The 20,050-nt window shown below is 36.0% G+C and overlaps 3 protein-coding genes across 4 annotated transcripts; 1 reads left to right on the top strand and 2 right to left on the bottom strand.

The window, feature by feature from the left end:
- LOC18598126 (60S ribosomal protein L24) lies at positions 257–2,316 on the top strand. Its single transcript, XM_007027510.2, has 5 exons — positions 257–352; positions 1,110–1,185; positions 1,274–1,375; positions 1,707–1,855; positions 1,970–2,316. The coding sequence occupies exons 1-5, from the start codon at positions 342–344 to the stop codon at positions 2,124–2,126; spliced, it is 495 nt and encodes a 164-aa protein (XP_007027572.2). The 5' UTR covers positions 257–341; the 3' UTR covers positions 2,127–2,316.
- Positions 3,734–5,781, bottom strand: LOC18598127 (putative homeobox-leucine zipper protein ATHB-51). Of its 2 annotated transcripts, none has more exons than XM_007027511.2 (3): positions 5,397–5,781; positions 4,774–5,105; positions 3,734–4,382 (listed from the first exon to the last, which is right to left on the bottom strand). In XM_007027511.2, the coding sequence occupies exons 1-3, from the start codon at positions 5,485–5,487 to the stop codon at positions 4,143–4,145; spliced, it is 663 nt and encodes a 220-aa protein (XP_007027573.2). In that variant the 5' UTR covers positions 5,488–5,781; the 3' UTR covers positions 3,734–4,142. The 2 variants fall into 2 exon arrangements, with proteins under 2 accessions (XP_007027573.2, XP_017976334.1); XM_018120845.1 differs by lacking the exon at positions 5,397–5,781 and adding an exon at positions 5,316–5,378.
- LOC18598130 (F-box protein PP2-A15) lies at positions 10,663–16,519 on the bottom strand. Its single transcript, XM_007027514.2, has 3 exons — positions 15,941–16,519; positions 15,235–15,353; positions 10,663–11,454 (listed from the first exon to the last, which is right to left on the bottom strand). The coding sequence occupies exons 1-3, from the start codon at positions 16,250–16,252 to the stop codon at positions 10,992–10,994; spliced, it is 894 nt and encodes a 297-aa protein (XP_007027576.2). The 5' UTR covers positions 16,253–16,519; the 3' UTR covers positions 10,663–10,991.

A 20,050-nucleotide genomic window follows, 5' to 3' on the forward strand; every position in this document is an offset into this window, starting at 1 on the left:
AAGTAAAAGTCGTAATCAGATGATTATAACTCGAGGGTCTTATGTCCCATAATCAAGGGGAGAAGTTCCTTGTAGTTTAACATTAACAATAACAAGGCGCAAGATTTCGGACTTTGAGTCCAATTGATAAAATCAAATCCATCTCCAGTTGGCCCACATCATTATGGGCCAATATGTGCCTATCGGGGCGAAATATTCCCATTCGTGGCCCGTTCGCTGGTGGTAATTTCGTGATTTTAAAACAACATAAGGGCCGTTCTTTGCTAATCCTTGGTATACATAGCAACCGTCGCTAGGGTTTCTAGGGTTTCCACAGCGAAGGAGGAGCAGCAGCAGCAGCCATGGTTCTCAAGTACTATACTTCTCTAATTTTTTCTCTTTGTCTTTAAATTATTCATAAATCATGATTTAATGATCTGATCTTGAAAAAACGTTCCTTTCATTTTGGAAAAAATTAAAAATCCGTTTACTGCCGGATCCGCCTTTCATTTTCTTATGTTTTAGCCTGATACGTGATTATTGATAGTCTTTTCTTTGATATTAGTTAAAGTTGAAGTAGGAATTAAACTTTCTGCTAACTTTTCTTTTTTAATTTCTACTTTACATGTTCGATTCCGTGTTAGCCAGATTTGTGTTACAATTTCGTTGTTGAAGTTTTCCAAATGTAAATCGGATAATGTGACATGCCATTCGGTTTTATCCGTTTAATTTGTTGAAGCTAATACTTCTAAACTACTTAAGGAAAAAAAAGTTTTCGGGCTGCCAAAATTTTATGGAAAAATAAATAATTAATTTCTAGTTATGAGGTGGAAATGGAAAATTAGTTTAGTTAGATTTGGCAATCAAGAGCTCATGTCATTTTGATAGTGCGAGTGTTAGGGATAACTGCATATAGAATTGTGTTTATGTTAATGGCAACGACTGTTTAATTGAGTTAATTCTGTGACAATCTAAGTGAATGGTTAGGTTTGTATGTAGGGATAAGTGAGATTGGGTTTAAATATCCTTGCAGGAATTGTTGTTATCTATTGGCTTTCTTGTTTTATCCTAAAATTTGTATATTTGATCTTCCAAACCTTGTACTAAACTGTGTGATGTTGGCATGTTAGGACGGAGCTTTGCCGGTTTAGTGGTGCCAAGATATACCCAGGGAAAGGCATCAGATTTGTTCGTTCTGATTCTCAGGTAAATTTCCATCCAGTACTGATTTGAAGTGGTTGATGTTATAATAGTGTACTGATAATGAACTGTCTTCTTTCACCAATTTGTTTAGGTCTTCCTCTTTTCTAATTCAAAATGCAAGAGGTACTTTCACAACCGTCTGAAGCCGTCAAAGCTTACATGGACAGCCATGTACAGGAAACAACATAAGAAGGTGTGTGTCAGCTTTGCAAACTCAATTTCATTACAGAAGGTTTTTTTTATCTTGTTGTTTGTCAGCAGCATTCTAAGTATTACATCTAGATTGTGAGCAAGACATCATGTTTGTTTATCAATCAGCTTTTATGTATATTGCTATTTGTATAGAAAAATTAAGTTGATCAACTGATTGTTGTTGAGCATCTCATTTAGTCTCTGTTATGTTTATCTGATAAAAGTTGTCAGAAGGTCAGATGATTGCATGGTTGGATGGAAATAACTAACTTCTATATTGTATTGTTTTCACATACCCAATCTTTATCAATTTTTCTGTTACATGGATTTAGGACATTGCCCAAGAGGCTGTGAAGAAGAGGAGACGTACCACTAAGAAGCCTTACTCCAGATCCATTGTGGGTGCTACCTTAGAGGTGATCCAGAAGAGGAGGACTGAGAAACCAGAAGTTCGTGATGCTGCCAGGGAAGCCGCTCTGCGGTGTGTGGTTTTTTCATTTCAGATATAAGTTTCATTTGTTCCTTGTCACTGCTGATATAGACTTGTATTATGCTGTGTATTTACGGAAATATCTACTGTTCACCTGTTCTGTAGAGAAATCAAGGAAAGGATCAAGAAAACTAAGGATGAAAAGAAGGCTAAGAAAGCAGAAGTAGTAGCAAAGCAACAGAAGACAGGTGGCAAGGGTAACATTCCTAAGGGTTCTGCCCCAAAGGGTCCCAAGCTTGGTGGCGGTGGTGGAAAGCGTTGAGTTGCTATGTTATTATCTGTTTTTCTCTAGCCAGAGTAATAGGTAGTATGTTCATTTTGAAAGCATTGTAAGGACTGAATGGCCCTGTTGGCCATGGTGTTTTTGATTTTCTGCTTATCCCATACCAAGAACTCTGTTGAAGTTGAGTGATCAAGTAATTTTATGGATTTTGACTTTGTTTTTCAACCCAGTAATTAGTCTATTATGCTGAGCGGAGAATGCCTTTGAACAGCCCTCTCATAGTAGGCAAGCCTGGCACTCAATTTGCTGTTACCATTGTTATCTTTTTGTTGTTTAAGATGTTTCCTTTTCAACCCTCCATGTTCCAAAATGCTCAAACATTTGAAGCCCTTTTAAGGATCTTGGTAGGGGTCTTCTTGACGTCAGTCATATGTCACTGGTTCCACCTCAATAAGAAATGAGGTGGGTTACGTGGGTGACGGTCACGTCAGTAAAAAATAAAATGAGTGAATATCAAGTATATAAATATGAATTTTTATCATTTATCAAGTAATTTTTTGAGTTAAAAAATTGAAAAAGTGATTTCGTGAAAAGCATTATTAGAGTAGATTTAGCCTTTTATTAATACGAGGCTCTTGTAAGAGATACAAGGGTTTGCAACTGAGATAGAGTATGGCTATTGAGATAGAATGGTATTAGAGCAGATACCATTAGAGTAGATTTGGATTGGAGGGCACTGGATCTTGAAGATATTAGCATGAAACTTTTTTCATCTATAAAATATATTTTTTAAATTAAAAATGTACCTCCGTCACATTGGAACTAAACTTTTCTTCTGTTTGGAGGGACGTGATGTCAGCTTTTCGAAAAGTGATTTATATATGACTGGGAACTCCTTTTGGATTTATTGTGTAATGTAATTAACCGTGCAATTGGATTCCTCTTTTCCTGCACTAGCATTCGTTTGGTCGTGTTGTGAACATCATTAAGGAGGAAGTGTCAGGCGATTTGAAAGGAATTGATGTTAATTTATGCAATATTTAAGAGAGAAGAAGAATACGCAGATTGACGAGTTTAGAAGCACAAGGCAGGGCAGGGCAGGGCAGGAATTAATTACGGGTGTAATTTTTACTAGAAAAATTGATAATGAAAAAGCTACTCTGCTTCGGGCAAATACAAGTCGAACAATTTTGTTTTTTATACTAGGGAATCGTCACTTCCACTTGTAAGGAAGTCGCATGCTGGTTATGGCCCTCCCATTCCGTGACATCTTTTTATATTTGCATCTCTGCCAACACCTTTCAGGCCACAGCTTGAGCCTTTTATTTTTCTTACTTTCAATGGTCAGTCATTTGAAGATTTGTGATACCAAACTACCAATATGATATTGTTGGGGTTTTTTTTTATTCATTTGAGGGGGCAAAAAAACAAATTGGAATCTAGCTTTTTTAGCAAAGAGATACATACATTTGTCATTGAATGAATGTTCATGTGCTTAATACTACTTGATTAGTTTTGATTGCCATGTATCATGACTTTCCCAAAGTTTGTTGTTTCAATTCTCTTATCTTTGCGTCTAGATTTTTCAGTGTTTTGATAACCTTGGGCAAGTTAATAAAAACATGATCATCGGCAAAATTGATTCATAATAAGCAATCATTTTATGTGGGAGATCATACATTTCACTAAAATATCAAGGTTCCAGACATAGCACCAGAAATGATGAGAACACAATAAGAAAATCAGCCTTTTGCACGCAAAACTATGTTATGCTCTTGATCCAATACCCTGCAGCCTTTTGGCTTCTTAGACATTTTAGTGCATATATATTTAACTCATAGATGTTATGTCAATTCTCCAACGAAGTAGTCAACCAGGAGATAATTGCTACATCTCCCTGATCTTACTAAAACTAATTAAGCTAGCTCTAAGATAACTTGTAAACATTGCTAAGCTAAACTGAATATTCTAAATTAAAAGAGGATCACCAAGCTAAACTAATTAGTCTAGTTGAGATAAAGTGACTAGTTATTGACAAGTTAATTGAGTAGTCTATTAGGGATAAGAAGGCAGCTGCACAGCCCAGTAGGGAGATGAAATTGGGTTATACTCGTCCACATTGAAAGGATAGTTGCATTCAGCAATCTGATGATGGTGGTTTGCTACTACTCTGGGCTTGTTAGAGCAGCGAATTGAGGTGCTTTCGACGGTCTCTTCCCCGGACATGTCTGTGTAACCTGTGGAGCCTGGGTTCTTCGTGGCCTGTTCCCTTAGCATACCTTTCAATTTCATGACCTGCATCAGCGTGAGAGTAAATGGGAATTAATTGAGTGTAAGGATTCATTCATTTATCTTTTTTAGTTTCAGCTTATTTAAGCAATATTCTGTCTTTGCCAAGAAAGAGAATAAGAACGTAGCACACTGTTTTACATCTCATAAATGAGTCATGAAACGATCTTAAACATGCTAAGAAAGGTTAAGGCCCGAGACAGCGTTGTTTCATGATTTGTATGGCAAATGCTCCCTATCTGTTATGTGAGACGTTATTGTCGCATTAAAGCTTGCATTAATTAGAAAAGGGGGAGGCCTCAAAATGGAGAAAAATAAGAGGGAAACTGTGCATGAAAATATGCATGGAAGAGAGAGAGAGAGAGCGAGAGAGAGGGTTTTTGAACATGTGCTAAACCTCTTCTTGAAGCTTCTGCTTCTCCCTGGAGATAACATCATACTCCTGTTTAAGCGCATCATATAAGCGCTCAAGCTGCTTAGCTTTCCATCTAGCACGCCTGTTTTGGAACCAGACGGCAATTTGCCTTGGTTGGAGCCCAAGCTCCCTCGAAAGCTTCATTTTCCTGTCAGGGTCCAACTTGATCTCTTCCTGGAAACTCCTCTCCAAGGAGTCTAACTGATCAGTTGTCAACCTCTTCTTCTTTTCTTGATTGCTGTAGCTGTTCTTGTCCAAGGCTGGAACCAACCCATGAGCTGCCTCCACTAGTCCTGGATGCTTCATCTCCATACCTTAGAAGAAGAAGCCGCAGAAGAAAAGTTAGGATTGCGTAACGAATTAGCAGACAAAGCTAGAAAGCAAGAAGGAAGCACTTGGAGATTTAAAATGGCAAGCTTGAAGCTAAAAAAAAAGAAAGTTGTTGGTTAATATGAAAATGAAATGCTTCTTTCAAGCTTCAAGTGACCTTAAAGAAAGAAAGTAGTATGAAGCTAGCCTTCTACCTTGTTGAAAGATGCTTCCAAACACATGAAGAAAGTGGACGAAAAGAAAAGACAGAATGGTGATTGAGGGAGTGACTGTACCTGGATATTGATCATAGTTATAGTTGTAGAGGAAGTTAAGAGAAGGTTCTGGTCGAGAAACAAAGGTCCGTAAGGTGCCATTCCAATCCATTTTTGACTTGTGTCGCCTTATCTTTGATCTTCCCTCTTCTAATTCCTTCAAATCGACCAAAGTTTATCTGTATTCTAAGGAGTGCTCCTCTCTTGGGAATACATGGACCACCAAGAGAAAGCGAGAGTGGAAGAGAGAGAGTGAGCTTAAAGCAGCGTGGCGAGGGAGAGTTGGGCAAGGTTTTCTTTCTTCTCTGTACTTGTCTTTTGGGGTGCAACAAAGTGAATGCGTGTGAAGGAAAAAAAACAACCGTGAGGGTTCTCTCTACTTCACTTTTGGGGTGCAACAAAGTTTAATGTGTAAATTTAAAGGGGGAGATAGCTGGACTTTTGTCGGTTAATTAGAAGAAGAAGAAGTAAAATGGAGAGAGAGAGAGAAAAGAAAGAAAATGCCAATGCGCAATCATAGGTCTCCATCTGGTCCCAGAAACCTGCCTCTACACGACTGACATTATGCCTTCTCTTTCTCACGCCTCGACCTGACTCCTCCTCAGTCCTCACCCACCATATACTAAGTACTCTCTAGTCTATCCCTTACCTTCTTTGAAATTATTAAATTTAGATCTTGCTAAGGTGGTGGTAATGTAGAGATAGGGAAATACTGTTGAAAACTGACAAGCCAAAAATGAGCATAGGTGAGGCCACAATGCTACGTAGGAAGCGAGCTTAAGAGAAGAGAGGTGGCACAATATCAATACACCAAAACCTGCCACCTCTTACTGCACAAAATAAAGCACAAACGCAAAGCAGAGAAGAATTGGAGTGGTATATGGAGAATTCCATTTAAAAAAAAAAAAAAAAGAGTTGGGCTCATCCTATTGCCTCACCTTCCCTACACCACCTTAATTAACTTGCCGTATCACAGCAGGGAAAGAAGAAATCTCTCTCTTTCTCCCTCTGTTTTTTGTTTTTTTTTTTCCTTCTCTCTCTGTCTTTTTGTCCTGATGGGTTGGCTTGGATTTGCTGAATAGCCATTCTGCAATTGAATTGAATGAATTGTGTGGGGGTCAGGCCTAGCCATATAAGAGCTCAGTCAGAGAGAGAGAGAGAGGAAAGAGTATCTTTTGGCAGAACAAAAATCATGAAATCGTAACGGTAAGAAGAGATGTATATCAGTATATTGATATATTGAGCCCCAAATCCTGAAAGAGATGAGACAGAGGCCAGAAGTCACTGCCTGTATTCCTTTCTTCTCTGTTAATTATAAGATATATTAATATATAATAAAATCTGAGTTGGGTGACAAGTGACAACAACACTTCATATTCCATAACTAGAACGGCAGGACCCCAAGATACTTGAGAAAGATAAAAAGGTTTTTAACAGATTTAAACCATGTGGATTTGTGCTTCAACCTTCTTCTGTTCTGTCCTTTTTGCTTGTTTAGATAGCAAGAAAATCTTGCACTTTCCCCTAAAGCAGGCACCACAACCTTTACACTTATCCAAAGAGAAAAAAATAGAAATAAATAAAATAAAAAGACACCCTTTGCTTCCTAGATGCCAGCTTCTCTAATCCCAAAGTCACTACCTCAAATTAGTTTTTTTTTCCTCTTCTTCTTCTGTTATTCTCCCTTACTCAACTTTCCCTGACAAATAATTTAGCCTCCAACAAGATGACGCATTGAACTTTCAGTAAACAGGAGTAAATTTTGGGTTTTTACTCATGGATAAAACTATTTAGACTTTGACTTACATCCATGATAAAATAAAGGGGGTGAGATAAACACATCAACCAACAACTTTTATGAAGAGAACCATATGTTTTTTTAGGGAAGAAATTTACAGAGACAGAGGAAGCCATGGACATTTTCAATTTAAGACATTGCAAGTAAGTACAGCAACCCTCGAAGTATAGAACAGAAAAATTAAATCTGAAGCTGTCTGGAATATTAATTAGGACATTAACAAAGAAACAGTGTTATACACAGTGAAGATGTGCACCATGGCACAGACAAATTGAAAATTTTTGTCGTTAAAGATTTTGACCCACCATAAATTTGGCCATCCTTCCCGCAGCTGATAAAACTCTGACCTTGTTCTTGTTGGCAAAAGAAAACCAGATGTGGACCTTGCTCATTCAGAACCCACAGTGCCCAGTTTCCATAATACTTTTTTTCTTTATCTTTTGTGATTGTTGGTGTCATTATTCGGGAAAATTTACCCTTTACCTGCTAAAAAAAGAAAAACCTTGCTTACATAAACAGGAGACATGTCAGCAAGCTATAGGGCTGCTAGGCTCTAAGGTTTAACTTTAGAGGTGCAGCCCATTAAAGCTTTGTAGCCAGCGTCCTTACCTTTTTTCATCCACGAGATGATGAACATGCCATCTCAATGCTTCCTCATTTCATTATCAACCCCCTAAAATTCTACTGAAACATCTCAGTTTGAAACATCATCTTGGCACAAGCACAATAACATTGAACCCTGGGAGAGAAACAAACAAAAACACCAAAATAATAATAAAAATTTTCACTAATCTTTCAAAGGCCAAACATTTCCTCAACAGTTTCTCTATTGGGTCAGTGACCACACCCCCATCAAAGCCCATAAGAACCAAAATTTTTTAGACCCAATGGGGCAAAGACCTCAAACAGTTGAGACTGTACGGTCGGAGAACAACATGAGCAGCTACCACTCGCTTTTCGTTGCTATCTTTCTAGGTACTTTAAAAGTTTAAAGTCATAAGATTGTAAAACGAGACAGGCTCAAATCAAAAACACTTGATGAAAAGAACTTGACCTTTGTAAGAGAAATCTAGAAACCGGCACAGCAAGGGAAGTACATGATTCCTAAGAGATCTGGACATTAATGTTAGATTGGGCCAGCTATTTCTTGGTACCAAGCTATAGCTAACAAACTTTATTCTTGCAGATTAGATTTGAGTAATTGGTTGACATAGCACACAAAACATTAATTACAAGAGAAAGCATCAATCTTTTGGTTGGACAGAGCTTATAAAGGAGGAGGACCTAATTCAATTTATAGCCGTAAAAATTAGACGTCAAATTGATGGATTCGAAGCTAACAATATTAATGATCACTCTGATGGCAAATAGTTTTATATTTCCGGCAAAGTTTAATGTAACCTACAACCAAAATTCATAAATATGATATGCATGAAACCATAATCAAGTTTTGATATTCCAAGTAACAATGACTTGTTGGCAAAGCAGGAAAGATGATTAGGCAAATGCTAAGTAGCATTTCAATTCCAAACAAGCAACCAAGAGACACAGATCCACACGGTCTTATACCACAAGATCGCTCCCGGTTGTCAAGGTTTAAGATTTAAGAAATGTCTTAAAACCCCAAGCGGCTGTCTAGGTTATAAAATGTTGTTGGGACTGCCAGTGGTCCTGTTCTGATTTAGGCAACCTTTAGAGATACAGAGGAGGGGGTTAGATGCTCCCCTTTCAACCTATTAGAACTAATTCATGGACGATGGCTGGCTCGAGAAACGGACAAGAAAGTTAGGGCGGCTGCGCCGATCGTGGACCAATGTCTAAATGTTAAGCTACATGAAATTTCATGAACCAGGTATTTAATGGGCAGGCAAAGAACCCATGTGGTAAAAGGAACATGTTATTCACTTTTGCAACTGAAACGTGATCATCTCTCCAAGAGAAAGTAGAAACTTGGATGGGGCCTAACCTTGTCAATGGCATAGCATTCTGAAACAGCTATGCTTACAATTTATAATAATAATCATAATAAAACAAAAAAAGAATCGAAAAGCTAATCTCAAATGTTATATGATCTGGACGCAAAGGACTAGTTCAAACACAAGTAAAACATTACACCTGCCGGTTTAAGTCTTCAAGAATTAACTTGGAGAACAAGACAGATGTGATTCAAATGAAACCAAACTGCAAATAACAGCAACCTAATCACAACCACACACGTAGAATTAATGTATTTAAAAGCAATAAGAGAAAAAGCATGATGATAGTCTTCATTTCTGCTAAAAAGTTGTAATCCTGACTGCAGATAAACAACTACTTAACTACTTTGTTCCAAACAAAAAGGGGAGGGGAGGGGGTAAGAAAACAATCATTTCATAAGTTCAAAATATTCAAACACCTGGTTTGGTCCCAGTCAGAAAGGAATACATTATCACAAAATGTATGGGAACAATGAGCAAAATGCTTTACCACACAAACTGTGTTTTAAGCAGCCAAAACTTCTTCCTGGTGGTCCAGCCGGGCATGAACCTCTTTCATTTGCTCACAGCTGTCAGACGACTCCTGGACCAACCTTTAGTAAAGAGGACTATCGGCCTAAGGACAGAGTTTAAAATAGGAATGCAGCTTACTTCACTCTTATCTTACAACAATTTTAGAACGAACCAATGAATGACAATTTATTCAAAGATTCGAAACTGGACCACCTACCAACAAAAAACAAGCCAATCCAAACCAGGATATGGCCAGGTAGGAGTTGTGAGATTTTGTTTTCTTCTCAAAATTTTAATACCATATGACAAATGAAATGAAAACAGAATCAATCAATTTGACAAATCAAATGGCTGAACTACATGTCAAATAGTCAATTACGGAAAAGCAGTGATAAGCAAATGAAGTCAACATATTGCCTACACTTATGGAAAATGAAAGATCAATGCATGAATTCTTGGATAAACAAAACCAGGGTAGAAGTGAGAGGAAGATGAATAGCAAGACAAATAAGCTAAAAGGATAACGAGCATACAATGATTTTGACCATGTCATTCAGGTTGGTGAGTTTGCGGGTAACCCGCCCTACCTCTGTGAGTTAAGTCTATTACAATATAACAAGAAGCATCAGCTACGGTTTAACAAACCATACCAACCTGATTAGAGTTGGATTTACAAACAGAATGGGCAAGGCAGACCCACAGGCTATAGTTCATATAACAGTTAACAGCTCCACAATCACTACGGCAATCACACTTAATAAAAGCGGTAAATCTGCACATGATCCACCACTTCAACAACCAAAGTTGGGGTAGAGATGCCAAGAATTTCATAATTAATACACAGATTAATTATGGTGATAACTACTGAAAATAATTTCACAAATTTATCACAGCAGTTAAAAGTTCATAGAGATAGGAGGAGAGCAAACAAGGCTTCTCCTAGCATCACAAAACTTTTCTAAACATATAAAGAAACAGTAAAGGGAATAAAACTGTCATAAGACTTAAGAAAGAACTGTACCTCATTTGCATCACAACTAAGTTATGAAAATTTTTTAACAGAAAGCACCTGGTGAAAACAAGATGATAAACAAAGCATAACCTCTTAATTAATTTTATCTGCAAAAGTGTAAAAGGAAACAAAACTGGATCAAATACATGGTAGTGAAACTTACATAACCATAGAGGACACATACCTACTCCAAAAACCAAATAAGATGATATCCTCTAAAAGAACAAAAGCCTTTAGAAGTATAAGCTGTACGTGAAACCCCACATGGAATTTCCAGGGATCATTGATGATAACAAGCAACTCTGGTGTGTTTCTGGTTATTTCAAAACCCCTCTTCTTTTACGCTCTCTTAGATCAGTGGGGATAATAAATACAGAATCTACACAAAGCCCTCCTTTAGAATGTGTGCAATCTATCTGTTTCATGGAAAATCTGACTTCAGTTGCTGGTTCTGAATCACTGACAATAAATTGCCCTACCTTGTACTCTATCCAGCATCCACGCTTAAGGTTTCCATATTCATAATCTTGTTCGTTATCATCTAAACAGTGCTCACATGACGCTAGCTGACCATCAGCAGTAGACAACTCAAATTTTACAGGCCTTAAGTCCCAACCGTGAGTATGCTCAAAACTAGACACCCGTCTTCCCAACCTTTTGGAAAATCTTCCAAGGTGAAGCCTGAGTGAAAGAGTATAGATATCAGCCGGAAGAGGGAACTTTACTACTCCATCTACTTCAAACCACCATATTTGCTGCAAATATGCCACAATATGGAATCTGCAAGAAGGCAAACATAGAGGGTACTAGTCAAAATTTGTTAACATTGAAAGCTTAAGAGGAGAAGAAAAGTGGAAACATTTTAACTACTGGCTGATACAATTGGAAAATAAATTTTTCAATGGCATAAAAATCTGAACACTGACTGCAGAAATTGAAAATTTTCCCAGTTGATGTAGAATCGTTAGAGACATTAAAAAGTTCAAAAAATATTTTGCAATTAAGGACTATAATGTTTTCATAGCTAGAACAGAATCATCAAAATATCCCTTCAAATATTTTGTTTAACTAATTATGCACCATGAAGAAAGATTAAACTCAGTATATATAGAGGAGAGAAGTCACTGGGAACCCAATCTCCTGTCACACTGCAATCTGATCATAGAAATAAGGAAGATGAGGGCAATGTTAAAGCAATCTGTCATGTTGCACAGAGCTAAAGGAATAGATAAAGGTTGCATCCTACATAAGTTGATGAGATGCAGACAGAATGCACAAAATTTAAGTTTTCAACCCAGACAAATATAAAGAAAGAAGTCTTACCATTTTACATTTAAATAACAAATTATCAAAAGATAAAAAGGTAAACTACTACACTCAGGAGGTGAAATTGTCAAACAAAGGGTTAGGAACTACCCTGACAGTAAACAAGGAAAAGTTTGAAAGCAAAGCACTTATTGTGAAAGAATTACTTCAGAGAAGCACACAACCAAACCTCCTCCTTTTTCTCCAATATATTCAAATGATGTTGGTTCCTACTTCCATCAAGCGTGTGTCCTCTCGTAATGATAAAGATAAAACAATGCTCAGCACTTTCTTTTTGTTAATAACAGAAGAAGAATTAATATATAAGCGATAACATTGTTCCATATTCCTCAAAGCCATAAGTGACTATTGCTATCACTATATTATGTGCCATTATCTTTGTAGGCCAACAGAGCTAAGGAAGCCTGAGCAAAAATTTTAAACGGCAAATGAATTGCAATCAATAGATAAAATTGGCACATTATTGGACCAAGTACTAATTAAGTGATAGTTAACTGGGGAGAAAAATGTGGTTCAAAAGGAAAGGATGCACATAATTTATTTCAGTTGGAAAAACATCAGATCATAAAATCAACAAGCCACTAAAACTCACAACAACAACCATATATGAGATGAAAACTGTAGTTTGCACTATCTAACCTAGAGTCTGCCATGAAAGATATAAATGCAAGTAAATCTAACCTAGAGTCTGCCATAAAAGATATAAATGCAAGTAAATTCTAACACTAGAAAAGAAAAAGACCAAGAGACATCTACAAATACATGCCTTTAGTTCTTGGAAAATTTATCTTTCTAAAAACATTGGACAACAAAAAAAAAGTAATTTGAATAAGAGCCCCATTTGATACGCCAGCTACCTGTGTAAAAGCATCACTAACGCTGCCTGAAGAGCAGAACAGAAAAATGTAAATAGCAATCACTCAAAACTAAAAATGCCATAGCATATAATTGTGAGATAAAGGTGACCCTCAAAAATCAGATCATGCTCCACCAGAAAACAGAAAAATACATTGATTGCCAGGATCAAATTTCTGTCATCCTGATTAATCTAATTAACTCTGGAATTATTTCCAGTTAACACAAAAAAAAAGGTTGAATCATCCTAAGTAACCAATGAAAAAATGGAGTGAGAGTACTAAAACCTGGACGCATGCCTAAGCAATAAATATGTGTTTCTACCAAGCTCTCACTCATAAAACACTCCTAGGTCGAAACGTCCAGAGTACGTCAGTAATTGTATCAAGAACTCGAGATCATTCCATGCCTAAATCAAGGACTGGAGAGTTTATGGGAAAGTGAAGGGCTACCCTCTTATCATATGACCTAGCCATTATAAATAAATAAAAAAAAATGCTCCATGTAAGGCATCAATGAATTGATCATCACTTGGTTGAAAGAAACCTGAACCAGCCTGCCTAGTCACGATGCTAGTAGAAGTGGATTGCAAAGCTTAAAGTCCATTTATAAAACACAGAGTTTCATTGTAGAGTTTTTCGTATATATCAGAAGATAAGAAGATTGATAATATGAAAATCAAAGATATATTCTAAGCCCAAACATTCTTAACCATGCCTTGCTACTTAGCAAAAGGTATATTAGGAAGTTTCTAGAAGAAACTATGACACTCAAAACCTTGGTCTAGCCTTACAATGACATTTCAAAACCTTGGTCTAGCCTTATATATGACAGTCTTCAATTAAGTCAGTCAAATAGGTAACCATGATAGAAAAGGTTCAATTAAGGGCCACTAGGCCCCAAAGCCCTCATATTTGAATATTTTTAGCATCTAGCATCCCTTAATAACTTCAAGCATACTTAAAGAAAGAGTCAGTTTATGCAACAAAAGGAATTTTTTGAGTCTACCCAGAATTTGTGGACTATCATCCCACTTCCTGAGGGTGAAATCGTAAAGGAATTAACAAAGTGTGAAATACAATTTGAAGCATAAGACCGGGAAAAATATCCTGTGGAGTAAACGAAGTTTAAAACAAATATAATGTGAGAGATTACTTTAGAGGTAATTATGAGAAAGCGCAAAGCAACCAATTTGGTTGAGGACTTGGACAATAAATAATCATCTAAAGGCAAGCACAAACTTCTACAGAAGAGATGAACTTTCAAAGAGTGAATTATCGAAAAAAAAAAAACAACTTTACAAAGAAGTGCTAAGCAAGAGAAGAAGACAACCTTTCCTCACTACAACTCAAAAATGTTAAAGGAAAAAGGTGGCATACTAAAGTACAGGCAGAAAGAAAGTAGGAAAATGGTTAGTGTTTAATTTCATTGTATAGGTAACTGATCAATGTTTATTAACTCTTATCCTGCACTGATGGGGAAACATAGGTTCCAGCATGGTAGCACTCGTACAAACATGGGTTCCAGCATCAAGAGCAGAAGCTTAACATTTCAGCATCAATATGCTTCTTTAAATATTCAACAAAGAGGTTCACCATTAAAAAGCCAATCCTAATCCAAACTAGACAAGGCTCAAAAAGATACTATGATGACACAAACCAACCATAACGGAAAAGTTAAAACATCTATACAAGGTTCTCTAGTCTCTAGACACATAAAACATCTCAATTTCCCAGAAACTTTTGACAAAAGGCAGCTTACACTAGGCAGCACTATCTCCATTCATGAAAGCTTGGTCATCTCCGTATTGCAAGATACAAGTCTACGATCTATCTAACAAAATGATCTTTTCTTGTACACCTCTTCCAACTCATCAAATATCCCTTGAGATTAACAATGAGGTAAAACATCATCTTTAAAGATATAAACTAAAAGGTCCCATCATCATGGATTAAAATTGAATGAGCAACAAAGATGCAAACTTTCTGAGGTTTCAGCCTTTCCACATAATACCATTTGAACAGGACACATCAACGAGCAACAAAAACCTAGAAAGCAGCGGTTAAGTAGCACCCCAATGCATTTCCTTCCACCAAACAATAAATAAGACATGCAGCTGACAATACAATTCACCAAATATTCAATTCCAACAAATATGCAGCTTCATACATCTCTATGCTCCAAGTAGAAGCAGAATCAACAAACAATTAATTCTATTTTATGCTTCTTGAAGCAATCAATGCTTAATTCCGGCATGGTGGTTAAAACGATTGCTAAAAATATTACAAGATACAAGTATCTCAATGCCATATTAAGTCAATGTCAAACATCAACAAATTCCACTAGTAACTTTAGTATCAAAATATGATGATATCTAACCTAGATTCTTCAGTAGAAACCCAATTCCAATATCTCCGATCATCAATTCCGGTTATCGCCATCCCTTTCGCAGATATTGCCATGCATACCCTCCCCGTCACTCTGTCCAGCCATACTTCCTGCACCAATCCAATTTCAATCATCACTAATCTTCCCTCATTCATAACTAATTATTATTGAACTCAAAGTAAAGCAACTAAAGAAAAAAAAAAACCCCCGAAACCCNAGCCTAAAGGGAATGTGGACCCCCCCTCCCCCTCCCCCCCCCCCCCCCCCCCAACCAAAAAAAAAAGGAAAAAAAACTCTCCTTTCCATTGCTCCCCTAGAAAACCCCGCACGAACAAAATTTGCTAAATATTTTGTTCAAATCCAAATAAAAAAGATCACATTAACCCACCACTTAAAGCACTCAAAACCCCCATTTCCAATCCTTCCCAAATAAATAAAGAAATAAAAAAGCATATTAACCTCCCCCAAAGCTCAAACAGTCAGAAACAAAATTTTTAAGCAAAAAATAAATTAACCAAAAACTATGTAAAAAACAGAAATTAATGGCATTAGCCCTCAATTTCAATCCTTCCCAAAAAAAAAACATATAAATACAAATAACCCAAAACCCAAAACTAAAACACCCAGAAACAAATATTTGAAACAAAAATCAAATTAACCAAAAATGAAGAAAAAAAAACCTTTATTAACGACCCACCTTATTTCCATCATCAAAAGGTATCGGGCGAGAGAGAAGGGCAAAAATGTCTTTTTTGGACAAATTCTGGTACCTTTCAGGTGGCATCAAATCCAGCAGATCTTGGTAATTGCCCGGTAGCTTTTTTTCCCAAACTGAATCCGACGACGCCGCCCCTCTAAACGCACGATTCAACCTCGCCAGATTGCAAATCTCCGGCGGAGTCAAGTACGTGAAAACGCACGCCACGCAGCTCTCCGGTATATCCCCCAATCCCGGTCCCATCGCCGTCCCATTGAGTCCTTCCGTTAGGTTCGATAGAGACGAACCCATCGAATCCTTCTCACGTCCCTTTATTATTATCTTTTTCCTATTTATAAAATTCACTGTGAATTTGAAGCGTTCTTTAAGAAATTGGGTGTTGTTTTTAAGTCAGGGTGGTAAGAAGAGTGAACAAAGGAGGCGGAGTGGTTGGTGAGGGAGAAATTTTCGGGGTGTTTTCTAGCATTTCTTTTTTCTTTCTTCGTTTTTTCCGGGAAAATGTGTTGCTGGGGGAGGTGGGCAAGAAAGTGAGGAAAATGTTAGGGAGTGAGTACCTCTTCCTTCCTTTTTTTGGTGTGTTAAAATTTTGGGGATGGGTCCCATTAAGAAAAGGGGAATGTGTCTTGGACTAGACCATACATGTATTAGTCAATTTTGGAATTTTTTTGGCCTTTTATTCTACTTTTAATTCTTTTATTTATTAACTTATTTGCCAACAAACTAAAAACAAAAAAAAAAATAGACAAACGTGACTAAATAATTATTTTGGTTTAACTGAAATTATTACATTAAAAGTCTAAAATTATTTTATAAATTTTCTTTTAATGAAAGTAATTTTAATAGCCTTGTGGATCCAATGTGGGAATTTCAAAATTTTGTTTTTGGTAGAAAGTAGGTTCAATTTTTCAAAAGGGAAAAAGCAAACCATGGAAAATACTCTTTCTTTCCTTTTCAAGTGTTCAGTTTTTTTTTAATATATGAATTTGATCATGGGCTCCACCATCTCTGTATTTTTTTAATCTAAACTAACCACATTAAATAAAGATTTAATTGAGGAATTAATATCCCTATGTCCTAACATTTTATTGTGTGATGATTTACCTTGACTTGCCGCTCTTAGAAATGATCTGTCTCTTGCTATTCAACATTTCTTTAATCATTCCAACCTCAATTATCCTCAAAATCAATAAATTGTGAAAATTAATATAATAATAAACATATAGTAGTATTAATTATGCTAAATTGCAACTAGTTACATCTTAAATTTGTAGTAACCAGGTAGTATAATCCAAGAAGAAAAGTGCAATTAGACAATAATTTAGTCCAAATGATTATGGCATCAACAATTCAGTTGGTCCATTGTATCAGCCTTCTTCTTTGGCGAATGCAAAAGTTGGATTTCTTGTCATGGCTTTTCCAGGTTGAATATTTGCAAGGCCAATCAATTTTTTTTTCTCCTGTTCTTTGGATATTTCTGTCTCTTTGTCTCTCTATGTTTAAACATTCAACACCAATTTCTATAAAAGCAAATCATAGAACTTTGTATGGGCTGTTTTTTTTTTTTTTCTTATTATTTGATTGGATTTGTATGGGCTGTTAACATAATCTGAATCTGGTTTCAACCAAATCCGACATTAATATTTCGGGTCAAAGCATGTGTTGCCCAAAGCTTTGAAGCCAGCCATCATTGTCCTCCTTGAAATTTCCCCTTTCTCGATTTCTAAAAAGATACGTAATCCTAACAATTACTATGATTCCAATCCCCTTCTTTAAATCAAAAAAGAAAACATAATTCATGCACGCTTTCATTTGCAAGTCATTTTCTTTTTCCTGCTCTACACGTAGTAAATTCATTCACTCAATTCACATTTATATAAAATATCTTCATTAATGTTTTATTATATGCTTAATTTTAATTAATTATTATTTTTTAAGTATTGCGTGGAAGAATTATATTATACATGAAAGTGAAAGTAACTCAAAGTAAATTACACGTTTACGAGTTATTTTCATGTTTAAGATACATTAGAGAGTTTAACTTGATGGATCAAATATAAAAATAATTAAAAACTTTTACTTGAAATACACATATTTTATCTTTTTCTTCTTTCTTAAATGTCACTACTCCATTACCTCAAATTTACTTGTACGATTCAATTATATGCTTTTCCCATAACGTTTAATAATACATTCTTAAATGTTTGTGCTATTCCCATAATAAGTATAATCTTCCATACAAAATGTGTTCTCTTCAAAACAGTATCCAATTACATGCTTTTCTCATAACGTCTTGTCACGACCCGTAATCTCCTTCGGGCCCATGACAACCGCTGTGACGTCTCGACTGACACTCATTATCCGAAATGTCAATCGGAACCCCGCAAGGTTTACGTATCAGTTTCTTACCTTTTCTGTGAACAATCGTTTTCGGTTCAAGTAAATCAAAAGACAAAAATATATTCTTTAAAAAAAAAAGATTTATAGACAAATATTACTATTCAAAATATTGATTAAAATATAGTATCTTTATATGAAATAATATTTATAGAAACACGTGTAAGTAATCTTTTGTAACGTGGAAGTAAAATAAATTCATACATACAATAATTTACAAAGTTATAATGTACAATAATAATTACAATGACAAGTGGCCCATAAATACACCAAGTGTTGGTGATAGTAACTTACTATCTGTGAGATAGAGGAGTCAACTGGAATCCTCAACAAAATCGGGTATCTACAACCTACCACAGGCCTGAAATATTTGGAAAGGAGGTGAGTGAGATTTTACAATCCCAATGAGTAAACAGACATTATTATAAATATCTAAAAACGAGTAAAATGGAGGCAAGTTTAAACAACAAATCACAAATCATTTCATAAGGTTTTCAATTTATTTCTTAAACCATAAAATATTTGTAATTTACACAAAACAGTTGTTAAGGCTTATGACTTTTATTAAAAGCAAGGTTCAAGCTAAAAACTAGTCTTCGGGGATACCTTGGCCGAGGCATCTAACTGAGTCCGTCAAGGTTGTTAAGATATTTACATGTTAAACACATATTAGTTTTGAAAACAAGTCGTTCCTTGACGTTGGCCGAGTTACACATTCACGTGGGGGTTCAACGTGAAGTGAGCTCTAACACTACCCCAGGAGTTACCCTCATCGCCTCTACAACCGGAGTAACTATATAACCGGGTTTACTGTGCCCCTCTAATAGGCAGTCCACGAAAACCCGTCACTGCAATGACTGAACCCATCAACTTTAATAAAATTTCGACAGTATAACGTGACTTTTATTTATTTACCCAGCCTGCATAGTAAAAGACAGCTTACATAAATTCTCAATGCAAATTATAAAATATAGCCACATATACTCATATATCATAAGCCATTCATAGGAAAATATATTTTTCAAGATAATTGGCAGCCTCCAATTACTCAATTTCATAATCAAAAGTTTCATATTTCAGATAATCAACACAATATATTTATTTGTCACATTTATTTCTAAAACATCAAAAGTCTCATTTTAATCTCATTTTCGTTTCATAAAATATATGAAGAGCATTTAAAAACAAACTCTAGATAATTTACAATAATAATAGATTTACTCACAATTTGTACAAATTAAATGTTTTCTAGGTGCCCTGATCACTATTCATCGAGTACGACTTCGTTGCCTTTACCAGAAGGTTCTCCTCCTAGACACATAGCAAAAATTACACAATTCACCACATTGATGCTAAATCACTATATAATTGACTTAAATCCTATACTAATGCATGGTATGAAATGTAATAGCTTAAAACGGCTTAAACGCGGTATTAACCTATTTTTGGCACTTTATCCGATAAATTGCTAACGCACTCCATTTTAGCTCTAAATTGTCCCATTTTCTCTCCAACATTTGTAACCATTAAATATCAGCCAACAACCCTCTAAAATACCAAAATCAGCTCACTTTTCTCCTTGAAAAATTTGGTCAAAAATGGGACATTAACTCGGTTAATTTTTCACTTTGTTTTTCTATCACATTTAACCATTTTTCATCATTTTCTCTTCATTTCTCTTAGAATAAAAATCAG

This window comes from Theobroma cacao, chromosome 5, assembly GCF_000208745.1.
Source record: "Theobroma cacao cultivar B97-61/B2 chromosome 5, Criollo_cocoa_genome_V2, whole genome shotgun sequence".
NCBI classification, from domain to species: domain Eukaryota; kingdom Viridiplantae; phylum Streptophyta; class Magnoliopsida; order Malvales; family Malvaceae; genus Theobroma; species Theobroma cacao.

Excerpts from the sequence above, each read along its gene's own strand:
- LOC18598126 (XM_007027510.2), top strand. Across the intron at positions 1,376-1,706 it reads ACAGGAAACAACATAAGAAG|GACATTGCCCAAGAGGCTGT; the intron begins GTGTGTGTCAGC and ends ACATGGATTTAG. Across the intron at positions 1,856-1,969 it reads GCCAGGGAAGCCGCTCTGCG|AGAAATCAAGGAAAGGATCA; the intron begins GTGTGTGGTTTT and ends CCTGTTCTGTAG.
- LOC18598127 (XM_007027511.2), bottom strand. The coding sequence starts at position 5,487 with ATGGATTGGAATGGCACCTTACGGACCTTTGTTTCTCGACCAGAACCT. Across the intron at positions 5,106-5,396 it reads TAACTATGATCAATATCCAG|GTATGGAGATGAAGCATCCA; the intron begins GTACAGTCACTC and ends TCTTCTTCTAAG. Across the intron at positions 4,383-4,773 it reads AGCAGAAGCTTCAAGAAGAG|GTCATGAAATTGAAAGGTAT; the intron begins GTTTAGCACATG and ends ACGCTGATGCAG.
- LOC18598130 (XM_007027514.2), bottom strand. The coding sequence starts at position 16,252 with ATGGGTTCGTCTCTATCGAACCTAACGGAAGGACTCAATGGGACGGCG. Across the intron at positions 15,354-15,940 it reads CTTTTGATGATGGAAATAAG|GAAGTATGGCTGGACAGAGT; the intron begins GTGGGTCGTTAA and ends GGATTGGTGCAG. Across the intron at positions 11,455-15,234 it reads GTTTCTACTGAAGAATCTAG|ATTCCATATTGTGGCATATT; the intron begins GTTAGATATCAT and ends GCCTTCTTGCAG.